The 24,312-nt window shown below is 43.1% G+C and overlaps 1 protein-coding gene across 2 annotated transcripts in view; it reads left to right on the forward strand.

Moving 5' to 3' along the window:
• The first annotated feature begins 1,739 nt into the window (after positions 1 to 1,739).
• The window catches only part of nhsl2 (NHS-like 2), a 350,353-nt gene continuing 327,780 nt past the window's right edge, over positions 1,740 to 24,312 (forward strand). For both annotated transcript variants that reach the window (XM_078547026.1, XM_078547027.1), the window contains exon 1: positions 1,740 to 2,139. In XM_078547026.1, the coding sequence (XP_078403152.1) occupies positions 1,860 to 2,139 (280 nt within the window). In that variant the 5' untranslated portion in view covers positions 1,740 to 1,859. The remainder of the gene's footprint in view (positions 2,140 to 24,312) is intronic.

Genomic DNA, 24,312 nt, shown 5'->3' on the forward strand with positions numbered 1-24,312 from the left:
ACATACATATAATTGACATTAAATGAGGACAGAATTAGTTTTATAGCTTTTGCCCTCACAGTTGAATAACCTTTGCCAAAACTCAGACTTAGAGACTGGCCACGGCCTTGCTGCTCACCAAGGGTAAGCACCATAGGAATATAGGAATAGGTTGTTCAGCATCTCAAACCTGTTCTGTGATTCGATGAAATCATGTCTGATCTATATCTTAGCTCAATTTACCCACCTAGGTTCCATAACCCTTAATATGCCTGTCTCACAAAAATCTATCAATCTCAGTTTTGAAATTTTCAATTGGCCCAGCTTCAACAGCTTTTTTGGGATGGATGTTTTCCAGATTTCCATCATCACCAGTGCGTGAAGAAGTGTTTCCTGACATCACCCCACTCTAGCTCTAATTTTAAGGTTATGATTTCCCCCAGCAGAAGAAATAACTTCTCTCCATATACTCTATCAACGCCTTTAAATACCTCAAACTTTTCAATTTGATCATCCCTTAATTTTTTTATACTCAAGGAAATACAAGCCTAGTCTATGCAACCTGTCCTCAATTTGAATCCATTCATCCCCAGTGGCATTCTGGTAAATCTGCACTGCATTCCCCTCAAAGAATAATCTATCCTTCCTGAGGTGTGGTGCTCAGCACTCTAAGGGAAGTCCAACCAGAGCTTCACTGCAGCAAACCTTCCATCCCTTGACATAAAGACCAACATTCCATTAGCCTTTTAAATCTTCTTGTACTGACTAGCCTTTAATCATTTCTGTAATCGGACCCCCAAACCCCCTTGCTCATCGCGGTTCCCAGCTTTATTCCGTTTAGAAAGTACACTGATCTATCTTCCTTTAGTCCACAGTGTACCTCCCACTTCTCTAGTTGAACTCCATTGCCAGTTTGCGCACTTTAACCTATCAATGCCCCTTTCCAACTTTTTGCGCCCACCTGCATTCTGTACCGTGTCCCACCTAATTTGAAGTTCTGTTAGAAATGCAGCCTTCAGGAGAGAGGAATATTTCCTTAAAAAAACGATTGGGTGAAGAGAATTATTGATTTGCCTTAAAGTTACAATTTTTTGTTGCTTGAGTTGCACATATTGTAAATATAAAAATGTGTGGATTTCATGCATAATGTTGTTCCAAGCCATATCACTTTTAGTCAGGAGACATTTGCACGAAAACTAATGTTAGAAAGATCGGTCTAGGAGGAAGCGATTACCAGACGAATAGCACACGTGACTGGACATGTGTTATGTTACAAATTGCAACAAAAAAGTTTTGTCAAACATTTTTTTTAAAATAACGTTCAAATAAATAAACGAAGATGCTGCAGAACGGTTTTGTTAAGTGTACAGAACTTGCACATTGAAATGGATGAAGTGTACCAGCATACGTTGTTTTGTATAAACTCTGTCCCAGACTTCCTGCTGCTCTGACGAGGGAAAGGGACGTGACATTGGGAATTTTACAATATTGTGGAGCCAACTCAAGCCCCTTCTTAAAAGGAAATGTCAAATTCACCGCCCCATTCACATTATACAGCACATTCCACAGCACGATTACAGGCAAATGTCGGACAATCCGGAAAAAAAAATACGTTGCCGCATCGTTGTTTTAAAGAGAGCCTGTTAGGTTTGAATCCCTAATAGAGTTGGACCACCCCCACAGCTGGTTAAATATGTGTAGACCCCTCCTCTCCCAGAGAAACAGCGCTCTCTAGAGGCTAGAGCAGGATCTGTCAGAAAGCAAAGAGTGATCCCATTCACGGCTCAGGCTTGTTTTGCCTTGACAGCTGTTTGGTTGCATTGCACGCCTCGTATCATTTACTACTTTTGATAGGTTTTAGTTTTTATGCTTTTTTTAAAATGCCTTTTTGCAAGAGGATTGTGCGCCCTGTGCAAGTTTGCCGTTTGCACGGCGAAGGGAGAAGACTGTCAGCCTTGGAGAATCTGATCGATGTGTCCAGTTTTACTTTGGGAAGTGTCCTGAGGCAGCTTTCGGATCTGGCGAGAGAGGCGGTGAGTGTGTTGGAGGAGATCGAGCTGGAGATCGGATCTATTAGCCATCGGGCGCTGCTACTGGAGGTCAGAATCATCGGTTTGCACAGATACGTGTCAGCCCTGGCTCTGAGACCTGCTGCACCCTGTGAGTACCATGGAGCAACTTGTGTCCAGTTTCTTCATTAAAAGGAAGGGTGGGGCAATGTCTTCATGAAAAATCATTTGCCAAACTTTTTGTTTTGCGGAGGTGGAAGATCCATGTGTCAATGTTATCAGCGTTGTTATTGTTGATGTGACTTAAACATTATCCCGCAGATACTTGAGTGCTTTCCTGCCAGCTCTGTAGATGTTTAATGAGAGCCCTGTACAGATAAGAGTTGTTGAAGGAATCACAATGACATGTTTGGGATGCAATGCATTAATTAAGTTGGATTGCCGTGTGTGAATGAAGTGCCTTGTTGGACTACGCTTGGGAACAATGATTGTTGTAGCTCTTTCTTACTAAATGAATTATCAGCTGGAATCCTTGGTAGAAATTGCCATCAATTTGAATCATTAAAGGCAAAGAGCGAAACCTAAGTTTCAACTCTGTCGGGCCAGTAGCTAATAGCGCTGCCTTTTATGTAACTGATTCACACAGCACCAAGTTGACAGCTTCGATCGCTGGCTGGTCTCTCCTGAGTTGTTCTGAGCAGGCATGGTGATAAAAGCTTCAATATCCCCTGGATTATGGGGGCGGAGGGAACAGCCAGCCTTTCTGCTCTGCTTTCTGTCCAGTGTCTGCTGTTGAAAGTAAGCATGTCGGGTGAGGTCAAGATCTAGATCCAAGTTCATACATGAAGGGTAACTTCTTAAGAAAGGTATTCAAGGCTAACTCCTGCCCAAGGAAGCATACTCAAGTCAGCATCTTAAGGTGTATTGGGGAAACAGTTGGAGGACCACAAATGTGTCTAATCTATTTTTAAACCACTCATTTAAGGATGGGATGGGAATGAAGTTGAATGCCTGTCTGTGCAGTTGTCAGCGAGTCGTCTGTTAATTGATATTTGTCTCTATGTAAATAAGGTAAAAGGGGACACTATAGATAGAATACATAGTTGGTTTATTTTAATTCAGGAAGCCTTGATAAATGAGATTGTGCCTTTAAGCATTAGGGAGCTGAGGATCTGTGATTTTAATGCTTTCTATGTAATTGAGCTTTTGGCTAACGCCCCACCCCCGCCCCGCTCATATTCTCTTAATCACCAAGACAGCTATCTTCCACCTCTGTAATGTTGCTCATCTCTGCCCCTGTCTCAGCCCATTTTCAGTTGAAAGCCTCATTCCTGCTCTTGTTATTTCCAGATTTGACTATTTCAATGTTGTTTTGGCTGGCCTCCAAAACTCAAGCTCATCCAAAACTCTGTTGTTCATATCTTATTGCGCTCCAAGCCCTGTTGGCCCATGACCGCTGTGCTGGCTGACCTATATTGGCTCCTGATCCACTAATGCTTGATTTTAAAAGTATCATCCTTGTGCTCAAAATTCTGCATGGCCTTTCCCTTCCCTATCGATGTAACTCGTCCAATTTGGCAATCAGTGATTTGTCTAAATTTTCTACATTGTCTGTGACTGGATTAGTTCAGTATGCAGTACTGTTAAGTTCTTTAACGTGATGGTGCATGTACGGTATCTTAAAGAGAACAACTTGTGAGAAGTCCGTGCAGTACCCTCATGATTGCTGCATGGCTATGCATGCATGTAGCACATTGTGATCACTGTCTATAATTCTCCAAGAACTCTTGTGTTCCTCCAATTCTGGCCTCTTGAGTTTCCAGCACTTCCTTTGCCCACCATTGGTGGCTGTGTCTACAGCTATCAAGGTTCTAAACTGTGGAATTTTCTTCCTAAATCTCTTCAACTCTCTCACCTTTAAGGCGCCCCTTAGAACCTACCAGTTTGATGAAGCTTTTACTTATGGTACTTTGGCTCCATGTCAATTTTTGTCTGACTATGCTCATCTGAAACACCTTGAGACTTTTTATTATATTGAAGGCTGAAACAACTGTATGAATGTGAGTTATTATTGCTGCTTAAAGTCACTTAGATGGATTTATCCTTTTGATTGTATTTCTGCCAAGCTGCCCATCCTCCATCCTTCTCCACACTGTTGTTCAATGCGGACCAGCCAAGCAGAGGTCTGTTGATTGAGATGAATAATAGAAATGAAAACCTTCACCTTTGAAAGACAACAGGCAGCAGCAACAGCTGACTTATCAGTTGGAAACAAAATAAACAGATAGTATTGTCTGCGTTTTCAATGTATGTGTACATGCAGTTGATACACACCTGTTTCCCCCTCCAAGGGGACTTGGCTCAGGGATCCACTGTACTAAATGTCAGCAGCATTGACAAACATACGGAGAGTTACTGAGCCAGGGGCAGTACCTCTGATCCTCTCCCCAACAGGCTGAATTTCTTGTGAGGCCAGCAACCAAAAACAATCGCATCCTTCAAACAGTAAATAGTAATGTGAAGGAAAAGGAAAGAATTCAGATGTTGTAAATTTTAATCATTAATTTACAATTTGGAAATGGTTCATTTGACCTAATCAGTCTATGTTGGTGTCTATGCAGTATATGATCAGCGGTTTTTAATCCAACGTATATGTCCTGCTCCCTTATCACTTTATGCCCCTGCCTTCAATAGCTTGTCTAATCTATCATTAAATGTTGGCATTGTCTCTGCTTGAATCGGAACTCCTGTAGTGCATTCTATAGCCGCACAACCTTATGTGTATAAAAATCAAAATTTCTGCTGCTTTCTGATTGTACTTCAGATTGCTAGCATTGCATTTCCCCCCTTTTATTGCTCTATGTATAACTCCATGGTATAGCATGGGATTAGTTTCTCTTTCAGTAGATTTTTAAAGTACAGATCAGTACAGTTCAATTACATAGCAGGAATTATTATCACTGTAACAATACCGTTTTATTACCACTGCAACAGGAATTTCACATTAATACTGTTACAAACTCTTACTTATCACTGGGCCAGGAGTTTATCATATTGTCATGACCACGGATCATAGCCCCGAATTACTTACGAGCATATTGAACTTTTAAGATAGACATGTTTTTTTTTATAAAGGACATACAAGCAAAGGCTGGCTGAGTCTGTAAAGTAACCACTCGCTGGAAAATTCCTATGTGGATTACATTTGACCAACTAGTCCAGAGAACAGAATGTCGAACCTTAAAAGGTGTCAAGACCTACTTCAGACAAAGATGCTTCAAAGGAAAAAAGATGCAACACAAAACTGAACTGTAATCTGTGGTAGCGGAGATAATGAGCGATGATTATCATTTCCTTTGAGTTATATCGCAGACTGTGGACATGATGTGAGTTGAAAGGAAAGCAGATCTGGACGAAAGACATGCTTGTTTTTTTTCCCTCCAGGAATACACAAGAAAAGGGGTTAAAAGCCAGCTGCAACCCTGGTCTCTGTGTGCTAATTTCAATGTTTCAGGCCTGGTGTGAGAAGGTGTGCTGTGAAGGTCACAGCTGAAGAACATCAACTAGGCATCTCTGCACTTGCAGGTAAAAAAGTCCTCTCTCTGATTGCTGGAAGCAAGTCACAAGTCAGCAAAGCCACAGATAAAAAGGAAACAAGACAACTCGAAGAGTCATTCGGACTCGAAACGTTAACTGTATTCCTCTCCGCAGATGCTGTCAGACCTGCTGAGTTTTTCCAGCTATTTTTATTTTTGTTTCAGATTTCCAGCACCTGCAGTATTTTTCTTTTAACTCCTTTCAGTTAACCTGCAGAACCAAGGATCTCTAAACCAGCTGCTCAACTGCCAAAGTCAGCTCTACCAGAATCATCCAACTTAACGGCTGCAACGTTTCACCATCTACTCCTCATGGACAAGCAAAAGATTGATTCATATATCTTTTTTAACTTTTATTTTTGGACTCACTTCTCTTGTCTAATCTCTGTGTATGTGTGATGCATTTTTATTATTTTTTCTCATGTTTTAGTAACTAATAAACTCACTCTTTCTTTAACTCAAGAAAGCCTGGTTAAATTGGCTCCTTTTAAAACGTAAATGCATTTGGACTGGGAAAAGATATCCACGAGGGAATGCACCCAACCCTGGAGTTCTGACCTACTTGGATTGAAGTAGTCAGTCCATTCTCTCAGAAGCATGAATACATCTTCCTCAAGAGCAGTGTACACCAGGGAGACATTTGAGGATCTCCACACAGCCTCAAATACAAACCAGACTCTGTTTAAAAATATAAAGGTTACAATAAACAAACTCTGGGAGGGGAAAGCTGACCTTCTGCTGGAGATTCTGAGCTCATTTTCACAACTTGGGACTCAAAAATAGTTGGATCCTGAATGGCACTGACTTGCCGAGTTCCCCTCTTTGTCATTGCAGTGTGTTGACACCTGCCACTCGCTAGCAATGTAAGGATGTTCTAAGATTCCGTAGACAGAAAACCACTGTGAACTTCGTGGATAAGGTGCGTGTGTGCATGTGAGAGTATAGGCAACAGAAAAAAGAATTTGTATTTATATTGTTGTTTTCACCACCCAAAATGTTCCACAGCACTTCTAAGAGTCAGAAAATGCTCTGGGAATAGTTTATAGGCTGTCTAACAGTAATATTGCCATTGGACAGAGCTTTATGCAAGAAGTACTTAGATCTTCTAACAAGGACAATGTAATAGCCATAGAGGACTTTAATCTTCATGTGAATGGGACAAATGAAATGGCAAAGGTAATCTGGAAGATGAGTTTGTAAAATGCTTCAGTGACAGCTTCCTAGAAGAATACATTTGGAGCCAACTAGGGACAAAGCTATTCTTAGTATTTTTAGTTCTAGTGTTGTGCAATGAATTGGTAATCTCATAGTAAAAAATCCTCTGGGAAAGCTTTCAATATTAAGTTTGAGAGGAATATACTTGAATCCAAAACAAGAATCTTAAAATTTAAATGAATTACTTGGTATGAGGGGAGAGTTGACAAGGTTGATTGGATTAATGGGCTAAAAGGTGTGGTAATGAATAAACAGTGGGAAATGTTTAAACAAATGGATCAAAACATTGCATAAAAATGTGTTCCATTAAAAAACAAAAACTCATTAAAGAAAATCCCATCTGTGGTTTACTGGGGAAGTTAAGGACAGAATATTATTACAAGAGGCTTATAAAGCTGTGAAGAATAGGAGCAAAGCTGAGAATTGGGAGAGCTTCATAAGCAAACAAAGAGTGGCCAAAACTTAATAAAAAGGGAAAAATGTAGAATATGAGAGTAAACTAGAGAAAATTATGCAAACAGATTATAAGAGCTTTTACAAGTATATAAAAATGAGGAGAGTAGCTAAAGTAAACTTTGGTCCCTAAGAGGCAGAGACAGGAGAAAGTATCATGGGGAATGAGGAAATGATAGAGATGTTGAATAAATATTTTGTGCCTGTCTTTGTAGTAGAGACACAAATTACACACCATAAATAAAGGATAACCAAGGGACTAATGAGAGTGAGGAACTTAAAGTAATTAAGATCAGCAGAGAAAAAGTATTAGAGAAACTTAAGGGACTAAAAGCTGACAAAGCCTGAAGGCCTACATCCTGGGCTATAAAAGAGGCAGCTGCAGAGATAGATGATGCACTGGTTAAGGTTTTCCAAAATTCAATAGATTCTAGAACTGTCCAGCAGATCAGAAGTGAGCAATTGTAACACTGCTATTCAAGAAAGGAGGGAGAGAGAAAACAGGAACTCCAGAGGAGTTAGCCTGTCAGCGGTCATGGGAAAATGCTGGAATCTATTATTAAGGAAATCTTAACAATGCACTTAGAAAATGATAGTATGATCAGACAGACCAACATGGTTTTACAAAAGGCAAATCGTGTTTGAGAAATTTATTAGAATTTTTTGAGGATTTAACTAGTAGGCTAGATAAAGGGGAACCAGTAGATGTAGAATACTTGGTTTCAGAAAAGACATCTATCTAATAAACTGCCACACAGAAGGTTAATATGAAAGATAAGGGCTCATAGAGTTGGGGTAATATGTTAGCATAGATGAAGGATTGGTTAATGACAGGAAGCAAAGAGTAAGGATAAACGGGACATTTTCAAGTTGACAGACTATAACTAGTGGAGTGCCGCAAGGATCAATGCTGAACCTCAACTATTTACAATCTATATTAATGGCTTAGACCAAGAGACTGAGAGTAATATGTCCAAGTTTATAAAATCATAGTGATAGAATGGTTGCAGCATAGAATAAAGGCCTTTGGCCCTTTGTGTCTTTGCTGGCTCTCTGAAAAAGCAACTCAATAATGCCACCCCCCTGCCTTCTTCCTGTAGCCTTACACATTCTTCCTTTTTGGATAATAATCCAATTTCCTCTTTAATGCCTTGATTGAAACTGCCTCCACAGCTTTCTCAGGCAGTGTATTTCAGATCCTTGCCACTTGCTGTGTAAAAAAAAAAAAGTTTTTCCTCATGTTACCATTGCTTCTTTCTCCAATTACCTTAAATTTGGTTCTTGATTGATGATTATACAAAGCTAGGTGGGAGTGTAAGCTGTGAAGAGGACACAAAGATGTTACAAAGAGGTTAAGTGGGCAAGAAGGTTACAGATGGAGTATAACATGAGGAAGTGTGAGGTTATTCTCTTTGATCGTAAAAATAGAAAAAAGATTTTTTTTAAAGTGTGAAACTTTTAAATGTTAATGTTCAGAGACACTGGGTGTACTTCTACAAGAAACATAGAAAGCTAGCATGCAGGTATAGCAAGCTATAAGGAAGGCAAATGGCATTGCAAGGGATTCAAGTATTGGAGTACAAGAACAAGGAAGTCATGCTAGATTATATAAGGCTTTGGTGGCACTACACCTAAAGTACTGTGCACAGTTTTTGGTCTCCATACCTAAGGGAGGGTATATTTGTGTTGGAGCTGGTATAGCATTGGTTCATTGGATTGGTTATTGGGATGAGAGGTTGTCCTATGATGAGAGGCTGAGGAAATTGTGCCTATATTCCCTGGAGTTTAGAGGAATGGGAGGGGATCTCATTGAATCATACAAGGTTCCGAAAGGGCTTTGTAGGGTAGACATTGAGAGGTTGATTGTGCTGGCTGGGAAACCTAGAACATAGGGGCACAGTTTCAGGATAAGGGGCTGATCATTTAGAACTGAGGTATGAAGAAATTTCTTCTCTCAAAGGATCATGAATCTTTGGAATTCTCTACCTGAGAGGTTGTGGATGCTCCATCATTGAATGTATTTAAGGCTGGGATAGACAGATTTTTGATCTCTTGGGGAATCAAGGGTTATGGGGGGCAGGCAGGAAAGTGGAGTTTAGGCAGAAGATCAGCCATGATTGTGCTGAATGGTGGAGCAGGCTCGAGGGGCCATATTGTCTACTTTTGCTCCTTTTTATTTCTTTATTCTTTCATGGGATGTGGGCATTGCAGGAAAGGCTAGCATTTGTTGCCCATCCTTAATTGCCCTTAAACTGAGTGGCTTCTTAGGCTATTTCAGAGGGCAGTTAAGAGTCAACCACATTGCTGTGGGTCTGGAGTTACATGTAGGCCAGACCAGATAAGGATGGCAGATTTCCTTCCCTAAAGGGCATTAGTGAACCAGATGGGATTTTTTACAACAATCAGTTATAGTTACCATGGTCACCATTACTAAGACTAGCTTTATATTCCAGATTTATTAACTGAATTTAAATTCCACCAGCTGCTGTGCATTAGCCTGAGTCTTTGATTACCAGCCCAGCGACATTACCACTAAGCCACCATCTCCTATTTCTTGTGTACTTACAACTAATTTACTCTATGTTTCTCCTTGTGATTCTTACACAATTTTTGTCTCTATATCTCAATTTGTTTCCAATTCATTTTATCATATTTTTGTTTCCTTTTCTTGCCTCTCTCAATGCCACAATCTTTGTACCTACATGTCTCCATGTTGTTTATGTAAGACTTTCATGTGTTCCTTTCCTGCTGCAGTTTTAAGGCCACTGAAACAAGAGAGGCATGCTGAGAGAAGTATTGGGCAGAGTATCATTGATTTTAAAAAAAGAGGCAAGAAAGACAGTAATATAGTTGCAGACTGAATATGAGAGACACATGACTTATCAGATGCCATCCAGAAGTATGAGAGAACTACTAGTAGAGTCTCTTCATGTAGGGAAACATTATTCAAGTCTTGGATGGATTTAGGCTTTAGGGTGAGTTAAGGGCCGTTGAGAGGCAATGGAGAATTATTGTGATTGAGTACAAAGCAGGGTTTTAAGTGTACAGTAATCTAAAATAGGTGAAGAGGAAATCTGGATGAGTCATGCTGATATCTGTCCCCAGAATAGTACTCATCTTTAATGAGCTTTATTAATAATATATATTGACCATATTACTTCCAGGTGCAGATTCTCTCAGTGAATGTACATTGTAATGGTTATTTTCTCAGTGTGGGTGCCATCACCCATGGAGTAGACTGTCACTGTGAGACATGTTGCTGCAATAAAAATGGATTGAAGTAGATCCCTTAAGTTCTGTTATATATTGCAAATCCAATGATTGTAATATTTGAATAAATGGGTGCAATTTTAAGACTGTAATCTTATTTTGAAGATAATATTATGAACTGTAGGTGACACCAATGTCTGGTAATCACGCCATTGTATCTGATGTGTTTTTTAATGATGCCCTGGAGGGGCTATCATGAAGCCATTTGAATCAAAATTTCTTTGTATTGTTCTTGAATAACTTTGCATCAAAGTAGGAATTTTTTAACTTAGATTTATCTTAACCATTTAAAATCAAATTAAATTATGCCAAACAGCTGTGATTCTGTGAATTTTATGCTGTTCTGTGGCACTGTTACTTTGCAGCTGATGGTCATATAGATAAGCGTTTTATCACCATTAAATGTGAATCACTTCACCTAAATTTAACTGGTAACAATATTCTTGCAAAAAGGGTAAACAAAGCAGTGGAGGAGGATTTAAACTGGTAAGACTGAGGCACGGGCTGTCTTACAGTGTGTGGTGAAGGAGTTAAGAATAAGTGTAGTGAAAGTGCAAAGCATTGTAAAATAATGACCCAAAACTTCCGAAGAAAGTCGGAACCCCTGTGTCCGACTCTGATCAGTCAGAAAACGACCCACTTACCTGCATATGATGAAAACGCTCCAACTTCCAATGGAAGATCCTGCAGAATTCCCTCAGTGCAGGAACCCTTGCAGAGAGCAGTGAAGAGTTTCAGCACAGAAGCCTTGCGCCCTTTTTGCGGCACCACCTGCCATTTTCTGCTAAGTGTTTAAAGGTCTCGAAACTTCCCAGTGTGTTAGAGAATGAGTGTATGAGTTAATGGGTGAGAGTGTAGGTGCGTTGGTGGATAGGTGGCTGAGGTAAGTGGGGAGTGAGGCAGGTGGGTAGGGTGGCAGTTTGGTAGGGTGATAGGCGAGTGAGATGGGTTAGTGGGTAGGTAGGTCGGGATAATTGGGCTGGGTTGGGAGGGGTTGTCAGGCCTAGGGCGAGTTGGGGGGTCAGGGGGTAGTCAGGGGGTCAGGGAGGAGTCGGGGGTCAGGGGGAAGTCGGGGAGTCGGGGGAAGTTGGAGGGTCGGGGATTGGAGTTCAGGGGGTAGTCGAGGGGTTGAGGAGGGAGATGAGCGTGTGTGCGGTCAGTTGTATCGTTACCCAGGAGTTAGGCCAGCATGTTTCTAACGTTTCCTGGGCAACTATCCAGGTAAGCAACTCTGGACTGTCCAAAAGTCTCTGACTGCAACACAGGGTTGGAGGCTTTTTCGGAATGTCCAGGGGGCAGGGGAATTGCCCATCAGAAGATCCCAGGCAATTCCCATGGAGTCAGTGCTTTGGGGCTTCTGCGAATCTTGGGGTACATGTCCACTCTCCAATGATCTGTAGATCAGAAGATCTGAGCCAATAAGATCAAGTGGAAGTATCAAAGGACCTACCCTAGGGAAGATCGGCAAGAGTTTAAGGAGAAGAGCAGAGAAGATAAAGATAAAATAATGCAAAAAGAATATTTAGGATTGTAAAAAGTCCAGGGTTCCACAGTTCTATGCAAAATATTAGAAATAAAGTCAAGAACTAGGGGCAGTGCTTAGGATTGAGGGATATTTAGGCCGGAATCTACTGTTGTCACCCTGTGGCGAGTTTGGTGGTGAGGAGTTATTAAATCAGGCGGGAGAGTGATGGTTGGGAACCCCAACATCTTCCCACCACTACCCTGATTAAGTCTGTGGTGGGAAGGCCCGTGGATGTACTTCGTGCCCAGCTGCCAACTGAGGCCCTTAAATGGCCCATTAATGCCCACTGTTAGTGCAGAGGGATCTAAGTAATCCAGCACAAGAAAGTTAGTATGCAGGTGCAGCAAGTAATTTTTTTTATTCATTCATGGGATGTGGGCTTCGCTGGCTGGGCCAGCATTTATTGCCCATCCCCAGTTGCCCTCGAGAAGGTGCTGGTGGTGAGCTGCCTTCTTGAACCGCTGCAGTCCCTGTGGTATAGGTACACCCACAGTGCTGTTAAGAAGGGAGTTCCAGGATTTTGACCCAGTGGTAGTGAAGGAAAGGCAATTTATTTCCAAGTTAGGATGGTGAGTGACTCGGAGGGGAACTTCCAGGTGGTGGTGTTCCCATGTATCTGCTAACCTTGTCCTTTTAGATGGTAACGGTCATGGGTTTGGAAGGTGCTACCTAAGTAGACTTGGTGGATCTCTGCACTGCATCTTGTAGATGGTACACACTGCTGCTACTGTGCATCGGTGGTGGAGGGAGTGAATGTTTGTGGATGTGGTGCCAATTAAGCGGGCTAATTTGGCCTGGACAGTGTCAAGCTTCCTGAGTGTTGTGGGAGCTGCACTCATTCAGGCAAGTGGAGAGTATTCCATCACACTCCTGACTTGTGCCTTGTGCATGGTGGACAGGCTTTGGGGTGTCAGGAGGTGAGTAACTCGCCACAGGATTCCTAGCCTCTGACCTGCTCTTGTAGCCACAGTATTTATATGGCTAGTTCAGTTCAGTTTCTGGTTAATGGTAACCCCCAGGATGTTGATAGTGGGGATTCAGAGATCATAATACCATTGAACATGAAGGGGCGATGGTTGGATTCTCTGTTGTTGGAGATGGTCATTGCCTGACACTTGTGTGACATAAATGTTACTTGCCACTTGTCAGCCCAAGCCTGAATATTGTCCAGGTCTTGCTGCATTTGGACATGGACTGCTTCAGTATATGAGGAATCATGGATGTTGCTGAACATTGTGCAATTATCAGCGAACATCCCCACTTCTAATCTTATGATGGAAGGAAGGTCACTGATGAAGCAGCTGAAGATGGTTCGGCCAATGACACTGCCCTGAGGAACTCCTGCAGTGATGTCCTGGAGCTGAGCTGACTGACCACCAGCAACCATAATCATTTTCCTTTGTGCTAGGTATGACTCCAATCAGCTGAGAGTTTTCCCCCGATTCCCATTGATACCAGTTTTGCTGGGCTCCTTGATGCCACACTCAGGTCAAATGCGGCCTTGATGTCAAGGGCAGTCACTCTCACCTCACCTCTGGATGTTCAGCTCTTTTGTCCATGTTTGAACCAAGGCTGTAATGAGGTCAGGAGCTGAATGGCCCTGGCAGAACCCAAACTGGGCATCAGTGAGCAGGTTATTGCTAAGCAAGTGCCGCTTGGTAGCACTGTTGATGATCCCTTCCATTACTTTACAGATTATCGAGATTAGACTGATGGGGCGGTAATTGGCCAGGTTGGATTTGTCCTGTATTTTTTGTACAGGACACACCTGGGCAATTTTCCACATAGCCGGGTAGATGCCAGTGTTGTAGCTGTACTGGAACAGCTTGGCCAGGGGCATGGCAAGTTCTGGAGCACAAGTCTTCAGTACTATTGCCAGAATATTGTCAGGGCGCACAGCCTTTGCACTGTCCAGTGCCTTCAGCTGTTTCTTGATATCACGTGGAGTGAATCGAATTGGCTGGAGACTGCCATCTGTGATGCTGGGACCTCCGGAGGAGGCTGAGATGGATCATCCGCTTGGCACTTCTGGCTGAAGATTGTTGCAAATGATTCAGCCTTATATTTTGCACTGACATGCTGGGCTGTCCCATCACTGAGTGTGGGGATATTTGTGGAGCCTCCTTTTCCAGTGAGTTGTTTAATTGTCCACCAGCATTCACGACTGGATGTGGCAGGACTGCAGAGCTTAGATCTGATCCATTGGCCGTGGGATCCCTTAGCTCTGTCTGTCATTTGCTGCTTACGCTGTTTGGCACGCAAGTAGTCCTTTGTTGTAGCTTCACCAGATCAACACCTTATTTTAAGGTATGCCTGGTGCTGCTCCTGGCATGCCCTTCTGCACTCTTCATTGAACCAGGGTTGATCCCCTGGCTTGATGGTAATGGTAGAGTGGGGGATATGCCGGGCCATGAGGTTACAGATTGTGTTTGAGTACAATCCTGTTGCTGCTGATGGCCCACAGCGCCTCATGGATGCCCAGCCTTGAGTTGCTGGATCTGTTTGAAATCTATCCCATTTAGCACAGTGGTAGTGCCACACAACACAATAGAGGGTATCCTCAATGTGAAGGTGGGACTTCCTTTCCACAACAACTGTGCGGTGGTCACTCCTCGTGATACTGTCATGGACAGATGCATCTGCAGCAGGCATCTTAAACGGCCAGTTAATGCCCACTGTTAGTGCAGAGGGATCTAGGTGTGCTAGTGTGTGAGTCGTAAAGTTAGTATGCAGGTGAAGCAAGTAATTTATTTTCCACTATTTCTTATGTTTCTTATCCTGCCATCTCTGGTATGGACCCAGTGGTGGGCAGAGGCTCACCATGCGGGGAGCACGGGAGGTTGTGGGTGTTGTCTCATTTCCCTCATTCACAGGCACTTAGTAACTGATCTAGTGACCCGTCATCAGGAAGGGGGGGCTGGCTGAGAGCCACCCTTTGGCCTTGATGCCAATCCCCACCACCCAACAATCCTCCTCCCTACCTCCTGCCATCACTCATCTGTGGTTTGGGATTCAGCAATGATCCTATTGGGTGTTGTACTGGCAGCAGCCACTGCTTCCCTGGTTGCACTACCATTTAAGAGAGTTGCTGGCCTCTGGTACGGCAGCTCTCAGTGGGTGGGACTTCCACCCTGGGGTCCTTGTTCCCAGGTAAAAGCCTGTTGCTGGCCTTTCATTTGCCTGAGTGGCACAAGAAGTGGTGGGTCTTTCTGAAAAGAGGCAATGCAGGATTCTCACTGGCCCTTCAGCTGCAGCCAAGTTCCCCATCACCTCAGTAGGATTTGGGCTTATGTTCCCAGCTCAATAACAATTGACTCTAGCTGGGTGAGCATGGAAGATAAATATTTTTATTTAATTTAAAGAGAGAGGAGATAATGCTATGAATATTCTGAGCCAGAATAAAGATGGGATTGTGGGTGGTGGGAAAATGGCCTCTGGTACAGGTATCCCTGTTTAAAGGTCATTCTAATAGCTCGTTTCCATTTTAGCCAGGTTTGTAAATAACACTAATTACATAGCTCTGCCTCTGTTTTACTTTTAGCATGGTTACTGCACATGCACCAAGAAACACATTGTAACTGTGCCTAATCAGTCTATTTTTAAACATACTGCCGCTTTTCTGCCCCTTATCTCTCCCGCTCTCCTGTCTCACTCCTTCCTGCTCGCCGCTTCACTCTCCCAGTCCTCCGGCTCCAGCTTCCCTCTCCTGGCCTTCCCACTAGCTGCTTCTCTCTTCCGGCCCTCCAGTTTGCTGCTTCTCTCTCCCGACTCTCCTTCATGCTGCTTTCCTTTTCCAACGCACCCACATGCTGCTTCCCTCTCCCAACCCTCTTGCTCACTGCTTCCCTCTCCTGATCTCCCACTCAGTGCTTCCCTCCTCGGACTCCCTGCTCGCCGCTTCCCTCTCCTGACTCTCCCACTCGGCATTTCCGTCTCCTGACTCCTTGCTTCCTGATTCATTCTCCCGACCATCCTGCTCCCACTCCCCTCTCCCGACTACATCACCGCCCCCCCCAACCCCAGCTCATCACTTCCCACTCCTGACCCTCTTTCTCTCTCTGCCCCTCTCATTCCCTCTCACTTGCTGCTTCCCTCTCCCAACTCTGTCATTGTGAGCAAGGGCTCAGGAGAGGGTCAGCAAGAGGGAGGGAGTGAGTGAAGGAGCGAGGAGGGGCAGTGAGTGGGAGGAAGTGAGGGGGTCGGGGGAGGGAGCCGGTGAGCGGGAGGGTCAGGGAAAGGAGGGGCGAGCGGGAGGGTCAGTGGAGGGAAGGAGCGAGCGGGAGGGTCAGTGGAGGGAAGGGGCGAGCGGGAGAGTCAGGGAGAGGAGGGGCGAGCGGGAGAGTCAGGGAGAGGAGGGGCGAGCGGGAGGGTCAGTGGAGGGAAGGGGCGAGTGGGAGGGTCAGGGGAGGAGGGGCGAGCGGGAGGGTCAGGGGGAGGAGGGGCGAGCGGGAGGGTCAGGGGGAGGAGGGGCGAGCGGGAGGGTCAGGGGGAGGGAAGTGGTGTGTGAGAGGTTGGGAGAAGGAAGTGGGAGCTGGAGAGTTGGAAGGGAGAAGTGAGAGCAGGAGGGTCGGGAAAGGGAAGGGATGAACGGGAGACCTGGGAGAGGCAATCGGAAGCTGATGGGTCGGCAGAGGAAAGTGGCGAGTGGGAGGGACGGGAGAAGGAAGCGCTGAACGGGAGCGGCAGGTGAGGGAAGCAGGAGCAGGAAGGTCGGGAGAGGGAAGCGGTGAGCGGGATGGGTTTGGAGGGAAAGCGCTGAGTGGTGGGAGGGGCAGGAGAGGGAGGTGACAAATGGGAGGGTCAGGTGATTGGGAGAGGGGGAGGGTCAGGATAGCCAGCGAGTGGGAGGATCAGGAGAGGAAAGCGGTGAGCGGGAGGTAAATACAAAGAGTAGAAAGTTATTAAGAGTCAGTAAGAATTTCTAAGAGGATTTTTGGGCCAATTAGGTTCAAGGCAGCCAAGAGGTTTTAAGGTAAAAATTACAGGTCAGGAAAGTCATCCACACTTACTGCATGTTTTCTTATGAGAAATTTATTTTTGTTTAGCACACTGTATTTTAGGAAGATATTAGGAATGCTAAATGAGGGATAGCTGTTCTGGAGAAGGATCAATAATAAATTGGAAGCTCATTTTACAACAAACACAATTTTTTTCCTATTGAAGTCAATGGAAAACAAAATTGGGACAGGATATATCATGTGTGCCTGATCCAATGCCATCAGTTTGCTGCTGGCTGTGTGGAGTATAAATACCCTCTCTGATTTTTAATTTGCACACATTATTGGTTAGCCTGCAATATTTTTATTGTGTGCAGTCCTGAGAGCCCCATTAAAGGATGAATTTTAGAATCATTTGAACGGCTGATTTTGAAGATTTCTCAGAATGGTACCAAGTTATGAGAAAAGACTCAAAACTGGAGCATTTTTTAAATGCATCATACAAAGTTAAGGAGGAATCAAATTATGTCTGAAATCTCCTCACCATCACTTGAACCTTTAAATATTTTTGGGAAATAGTTGATATCAGTATTTTTTTCAACACTTGTGTGCTCATCAAGCAAGAGATGTTCATGGTAGGATTACAACATTTTCCTTGTTTCTCCACATATGAAGAGGTTCCACTAATAATTCTCGCTCATCTTGGACAGGATATATACATAAAATAATTGTCATCTGATTGGGCGATTCATCTTTACCTATAACCTTCAACCTTTCTCTCTGCTTCACATACCTGTTTTACATTTCTATAGCCTTACTGATACTAATGTGACCAATATTCCTGTAAATTTTATTTTCTTCTAAGTTCCAAATACAAATCATACATGTGCTTCCTCCTCACTTTATTCACATTGTGCCAATCAAGTCTACTGCATTAACTCAGTCTTGACCACGATTTTTAAGACTACAAAATGCCTCACTTCTGCAAGAAGTTCGCTTCCTGTGCGATCTGCATTCTTTCAAACTCAAATTTGGCATCAACTAATCGTCATTCCATTTACCTCATCTATTTTACTCTCTTCATCTTAGTGAGATCCTGCAATATGGCTCTTAATCCTTCATAGAATTACAGAATCTCACAGTGCAGAAGAGGCCCTTAGGCCCATCAAATCTGCACCGACACGTGAGAAGCACCTGACCTACCTACCGAATCCCATTTACCAGCACTTGGCCCATAGCCTTGAATGTTATGACGTGCCAAGTGTTCATCCAGGTACTTTTTAAAGGGTGTGAGGCAACCCGCCTCCACCACCCTCCCAGGCAGCGCATTCCAGACCGTCACCACCCTCTGGGTAAAAAAGTTTTTCCTCACATCCCCCCTAAACCTCCTGCCCCTCACCTTGAACTTGTGTCCCCTCATGACTGACCCTTCAACTAAGGGGAACAGCTGCTCCCTATCCACTTTGTCATCTCATATCTTGATTAGTATTACAGGGAATGATATACAATAAAACCTGTTCTGTAATACACTAACCATGCGTATCGCAACAAACCTCAGGGCTACATCCCCTTCTGCACCAGTGACATTCTTCCTTTTCCTAAACCTGTGGTGACTGAATAAAACTTGAGAATTTAGAGCAAGTTCTTCATTTTTCTACTGTGGGCCTCTATCCACTAAGAATTAAGTTGAGACCACTGAAAGGCATTTCATTGTGGATGCTTTCTATTTTCACAAGCACATGAGTATATGGAAATTGTTCAGTGCATGGGATCTTTTGGATAAAGGGTGGTGGCACCTGTAAGTGTTTATGCAAAGTTCAAGTCCAGTCAATCACTGGGACTGCAACCATGGCTTACCAGTGTAGAAAGCGGAGTCATAGAACAACTCTTGTGAATGTCGCTTTTTTTCTTAAATCTTGCTAAAGAGGTATTTTTGACCATCATTGATATAGCTGTCTGTATTTAAATTAACAATATAGTACAATTAGTATCACAATTGTAGAATTCAAGGTAGACAAAGTCATCAATTCACTTGCATGTAAACTAATGTGACTCTTCTGCCTGTTTCCCTTGCTGAAACAGCAAATTCTCCTCCACCGTTGAAAGATTTTCATTATGATTGTCAGTATTGCAGTTTTGAGGCATTGGGATTTTTGCAGAGTTTGTAGACCCTGGCACTAGCAATTCCTGTTTATTTTGGGTGTTGCAGTCTTAGAACATCTGCACACCAGTTTGGATTCTTGTTATCATTCTCAAGAAAACTCTCATTCTTTTATACAGCTTTTGACTTTTGGCCCATTTGGCACGTGGTACTGGAGAGAAACAGGTCTATAACAGTGTTCTATGAAACATGCAATTAAGGCCCAGATTCCCTGGCAAACAAGAGCAGCAAATGAAAAACACATTGGTTCTTGGGATTGGGTTAGCACAACATCCTCTTACACCTAGAACCTGGATGTTACGATCGGCCCCAATTAATGAAACGGAAGTCTCTTTTTTTTCTTCTGTTGCCTATAAGTAAATGTCCTTTGTGAAATCTGTTTGGAGCGATCCCTGTCCAGTTCCTATTGGGTGTGGGACCCCAGCACAAAACTGTCCCTCATTTGAAATAATTAACCTGAAATTGGTAATCTCACTCACAATAACCACAGAATAACTAATGTAGGAAGTGGAATCTGTTCTTCCCTCTGGCTACCAATCCTGGGAGTGCTTGGTGCTAATTGGGTGACAAAATATTCTCATTCCATTTTGTTAAATTTGATGAGCAGAAGAATTCACCACAGATATTGGTTTGTGTGTAGTCTTGTGAATAAAAAACATGTGGGGATTGAAAACTGGAAGTCACTTTCTTATACCACTGCAGTGTTAATATTGTTAACACACTCTTACTTATCTGAGCACTATTTGATAGTGCAGGGCAGTCAAACAGATCTGATCCACGGTTTTACACATGATGCACTCCGTGTTTTTTTTATTGTGGCAGATCCATTTCACATTTTGGGAACACATCCATTTCATATGTGTGACAGATGCAGTCAGCAAGGTAGTTGCCACAGGAAGTATTTGGAGGGGGTGTGAATGAGGAGCACATGGCTGAGGTAGATGATGTAATAAACAGCATGCACAGTATGTTGGAGCTGTTGTGAATAGAAGTGTTTCCTATGCTCTTCAATACACTGCTGACAGGTGTCCAATCTTGTTTTCTTTCACAACAGTGCTTGGCAGAAGCCTGGCTTTCCAATTGCTGACATCTGTCACCTGGGTAACCATTCTGCCATCCATGTTGCTTCCCGTATGTTTTCAACAATATTTTTTCAGTATTTGGTTTGTAACTTTTTTCTGTTGTTATAATTGTAAAGGTTTGAAATTTTGAGACTTCCTTCTTTGTAGGGTAGATGTTCATAAGGGATAATGAGAGATTATTTTTAAAATGCAAACTCTTCCCCTTCCTCACAGCACTAACCCATGCTGGGGTGCAGTTCCATGGAAATAGCAGTGCTCTGAAACCTTATCTATCTGGCTGTTTTTGATGTGTGAACCTGGCCAGTGATGGGTAGCAGGTGACTTTCTCCTGAGGTCTCAACTTATTCCCTTGCTTTCCTCATTGCTGGTTGTGTTTTCCATAAGACTCCCTGACTGGTGAGCAAGAATGGGAATCCTGACTGGTTTCAACCCTTCCAAGCCTGGGAATGCTGATGAATTTGGTAGAATCCCTGCCACTGTCACTGACCCTGGCTGCGTTCAGTTAACAGAGCAAAGACCAGAAATTTCACCTGGAATAATCTGGCCTTTATGACACCGTGTAACATTACACGTGGTCCTGGGCAACTAAGAACATCCATATAATCTCTGCATGAGTTTTACCTACAGCAGAGGAAAGGAAAAAATAGCCTGTGCCTGTTGTATTATGGGTTCTTTAGTTGTCTTAATGATGAGATCTTGAGATTTGTATATTTAAACATGAACTGTTTATTGTTAACCTTTAACTATCTACCGTTCCCAATTTACTGTCATGCATGGTGCTGTTACCTCCGTGCAGGCTGGTTCCAGAGTGTTCTTTCTAGACTGCTCGCTCAGTCTATTACCATGTGACTCTATACATCATGTCGAGGGCGTTGCTATTCTCCAGACCCACATTAACCTTTGCTCTGCCGAGCACCTTTACGTTACAGTGGCATGCAGGCACATACAACATCATAAAACAGTACCTAGCAGAAGCAATCTAACAATCACAAGCACAGCTCAAAGTAAGATATTTTCACTTTCCTCCTGAATTAGATAAAAACTTTTTGCAGCTCTTCTAAAAGTAAACATCAAGACAACACTGGAGCTTTTGTAACTAGCAGCATAGTAATGGCTAAAAGCACAAAATAAAAAGCGAAGCCCATGGAAAGTTTCAACATCTTTTTTAACATTTGCTACAATCATCATTTGTCCAGTGCAGTACAGCCAAGGACAAATTTGAATCCTTTAACTGTAAATATCACTAATATCACTCTTTGATCCTGAAGTACCTTATTCCCTCTGGTCCCTTTTTCCTTGCTTTACCTGACATTTTCTTTTCTCTCTCTCTTTCTCTCCTATTCCCCCTCATCTGTTCCCTTCTTCTGTCTCTTACACTTTTTTCACCCTCATCCTTTCCTTCTTTTTACTCTTGTTTTTCCATTCTACTTTTCTATTTCTTTGTCTTCTTCCCTCCCTCCCTCTCCTTCTACTTTCTCCCCATTCTTTCCTGCTTGGTGTTTTCCATTTAAAATTTTCAGCAGTCTCTAGACTGTAAGATGGTAAGCATTAAATGTAAATAAAAGATTTTCCTGCATGACTTAAATGTTATGCTTGAGGATGCCTTCATTTGGTGCCTTTACAATTGTTTCTCAGAATTGTGTGGGTGTGAGTTATGCACCTAATGTCACTGTCTGGTGCATGTTTTAAAATTCTGTGTGTCTGTCGGAACAGGAATGGTTTGATTATTAAATGGTAAGAAAAATAGGAAGTCCAATGAGAAACAGTAATCAGAATTGTGAAAAAGGACAGATCTTTCTGGATTCTTTTCCCTCATTTTTGTAATGCATTGGAAGGCATGGATCTTATCTTCGAAAGTATGCAGCTATTTTTATTTCAGCGAATGGGCCTGATTCTTCTCAATATTTGATGAGCCATTGCCTTGGTCAAGAGGGCAAAGGGAGGTTTGCAGCAAATACACGTGAGAGGCTGTGTGTAGCAGGATGATTAGCCCTGTGCAGCAGAATTAGGCATTTCAATGCATTTTCTTTTTGACTGTTCTACTTCCTCCCACCCCCACCCCCATTCCCACCCAATCTGAGGAGAGGAGGGTTGCACCTAGGGTTGCATCATCCCCATTTCACTTAACGGTTCTAATAATGTCAGTGAAGGTTTTAGTTGTTGTTCCTTGTGATAGGCTAGCATGTGTGAAGGCATTAATTATCACAGTTGTTGCAGTCCATTTTTGAACTGAATCTTGGTAATTAAGCCTCTATCCGATAGCAGATTCAGTGACAAGTTATTAATTCTCCAGCTATTAACTTTAATCATGATAGATCCTGTTTCTGAGACCTCAGCTTGAGCTATCTGTGCAATTTTAACTGAAAATGAGTAGAATCTCGATTCTTGGGGTAGAATCTTTTTTCTCTTTAATCTCCTTGCCTCCTTTCTGAAGGTGGTGACCAATGCACCTTCTGTTTTTTGTTAGTAGTGCAAAGACGACTTGTTTAAGTCCGCTGGCCTTTTTTTTTATGTGACTGCATAACTTAAATGGAAACTTTACCTTTTAACTTAAGTCTAAGCAACTTAAAGGGGCCAACTTGTGCATGACCTGTGTGGAAACTTCTGGGTTTCTGCGTGGCCGCCCAGCTTAAGAGGCTAGTGGGCAAAATTAAAGCACATGGGATCGGGGGTAATATACTGGCATGGATTGAGAATTGGTCGACAGACCGGAAACAGAGAGTGGGAATAAATGGGTCTTTTTCCAGGTGGCAGGCGATGACTAGTGGTGTACTGCAGGGATCAGTGCTTGGGCCCCAGATATTCACGATATATATAAATGACTTGGATGACGGAACCAAATGCAATATTTCCAAGTTTGCTGACAACACAAAGCTGGGTGGGTTGTGAGGTGTGAGGAGGATGCAAGGAGACTTCAGGGCGATTTAGACAAGCTGTGTGTGTGGGCAAACACATGGCAGATGCAGTATAATATGGATAAATGTGACGTTATATGCTTCAGTGTGAAAAACAGAAAGGCAGAGTATTATTTAAATGGTGATATATTGGGAAATGTGGATGTACAAAGGGATCTCTGGTTGTCCTTGTACACCAGTCAATGAAAGTAGATAGGCAGGTGCAGCAAGCAATTAGGAAGGCCAATGTATGTTGGCCTTCATTGCAAGAGGATTTGAGTTCAGAAATAGGGATGTCTTACTGTAATTATAGGGCCATGGGGAGACCACATCTGGAGTATTGCGTGCAGTTTTGGTCTCCCTACCTAAGAAAGGATATACTTGCCATAGAGGGAGTGCAGCGAAGGTTCACTAGGCTGATACTATGAGGAGAGATTGGTTCGACTGGGCCTGTATTTAGTAGACTTTAGAAGAATGAGGGGGGATCTGATTGAAACGTATAAAATTCTAACAGAGCTAGACAGACTGAATGCAGGGAGGATGTTTCCCCTGGTTAGAACCAGGGGCCACAGTCTCAGGATATGGGGCAGGCCATTTAGGACTGAGATGGGGAAAAATTTCTTCACTCAGAGGGTGGTCAACCTGTGGAGTTGTCTACCACAGAAGGCTGTGGAGGCCAGGTCGCTGAGTATATTCAAGAAAGAAATTGATAAATTTTTGGATATTAGGGGCATCAAAGGGTATGGAGAGAAAGTGGGAATATGGCATTGAGATAGAGGATCAGCAATGATCATATTGAATGGTGGAGCAGGCTCGAAGGCCGAACGGCCTACCCCTGCTCCTAGTTTCTATGTTTCTATGAATGCTGACTTATGCTGCTATGGATGGTGAAGCAGCATGCTGACTTTCTCTGTCCAGGATCGTAAACAATGAGTAGATGTTTGAGTAAGGTGCTGGAACATAGTTACCTGGACGCTTTGTATCAGGAGCGGTCACACCCGGTTGATTAAGTACCTCAAGTCTGGTCAATGGTCAGGGTCAGCAGGGTATGACTGCAAGTGAGGCAGGTAGAGGGATCCTGTGTTCAGGAATAGAGGAGCCTCAGCTCTTAACCTTGTCCAACAGGTACGAGGTACTTGCTCCCTGTGTGGATGAGGAAGAGGGCTCTAAGGAGGATGAGCCAGCTGACCA

Source organism: Cetorhinus maximus, chromosome 8, assembly GCF_964194155.1.
Source record: "Cetorhinus maximus chromosome 8, sCetMax3.hap1.1, whole genome shotgun sequence".
Classification (NCBI taxonomy): Eukaryota; Metazoa; Chordata; class Chondrichthyes; order Lamniformes; family Cetorhinidae; genus Cetorhinus; species Cetorhinus maximus.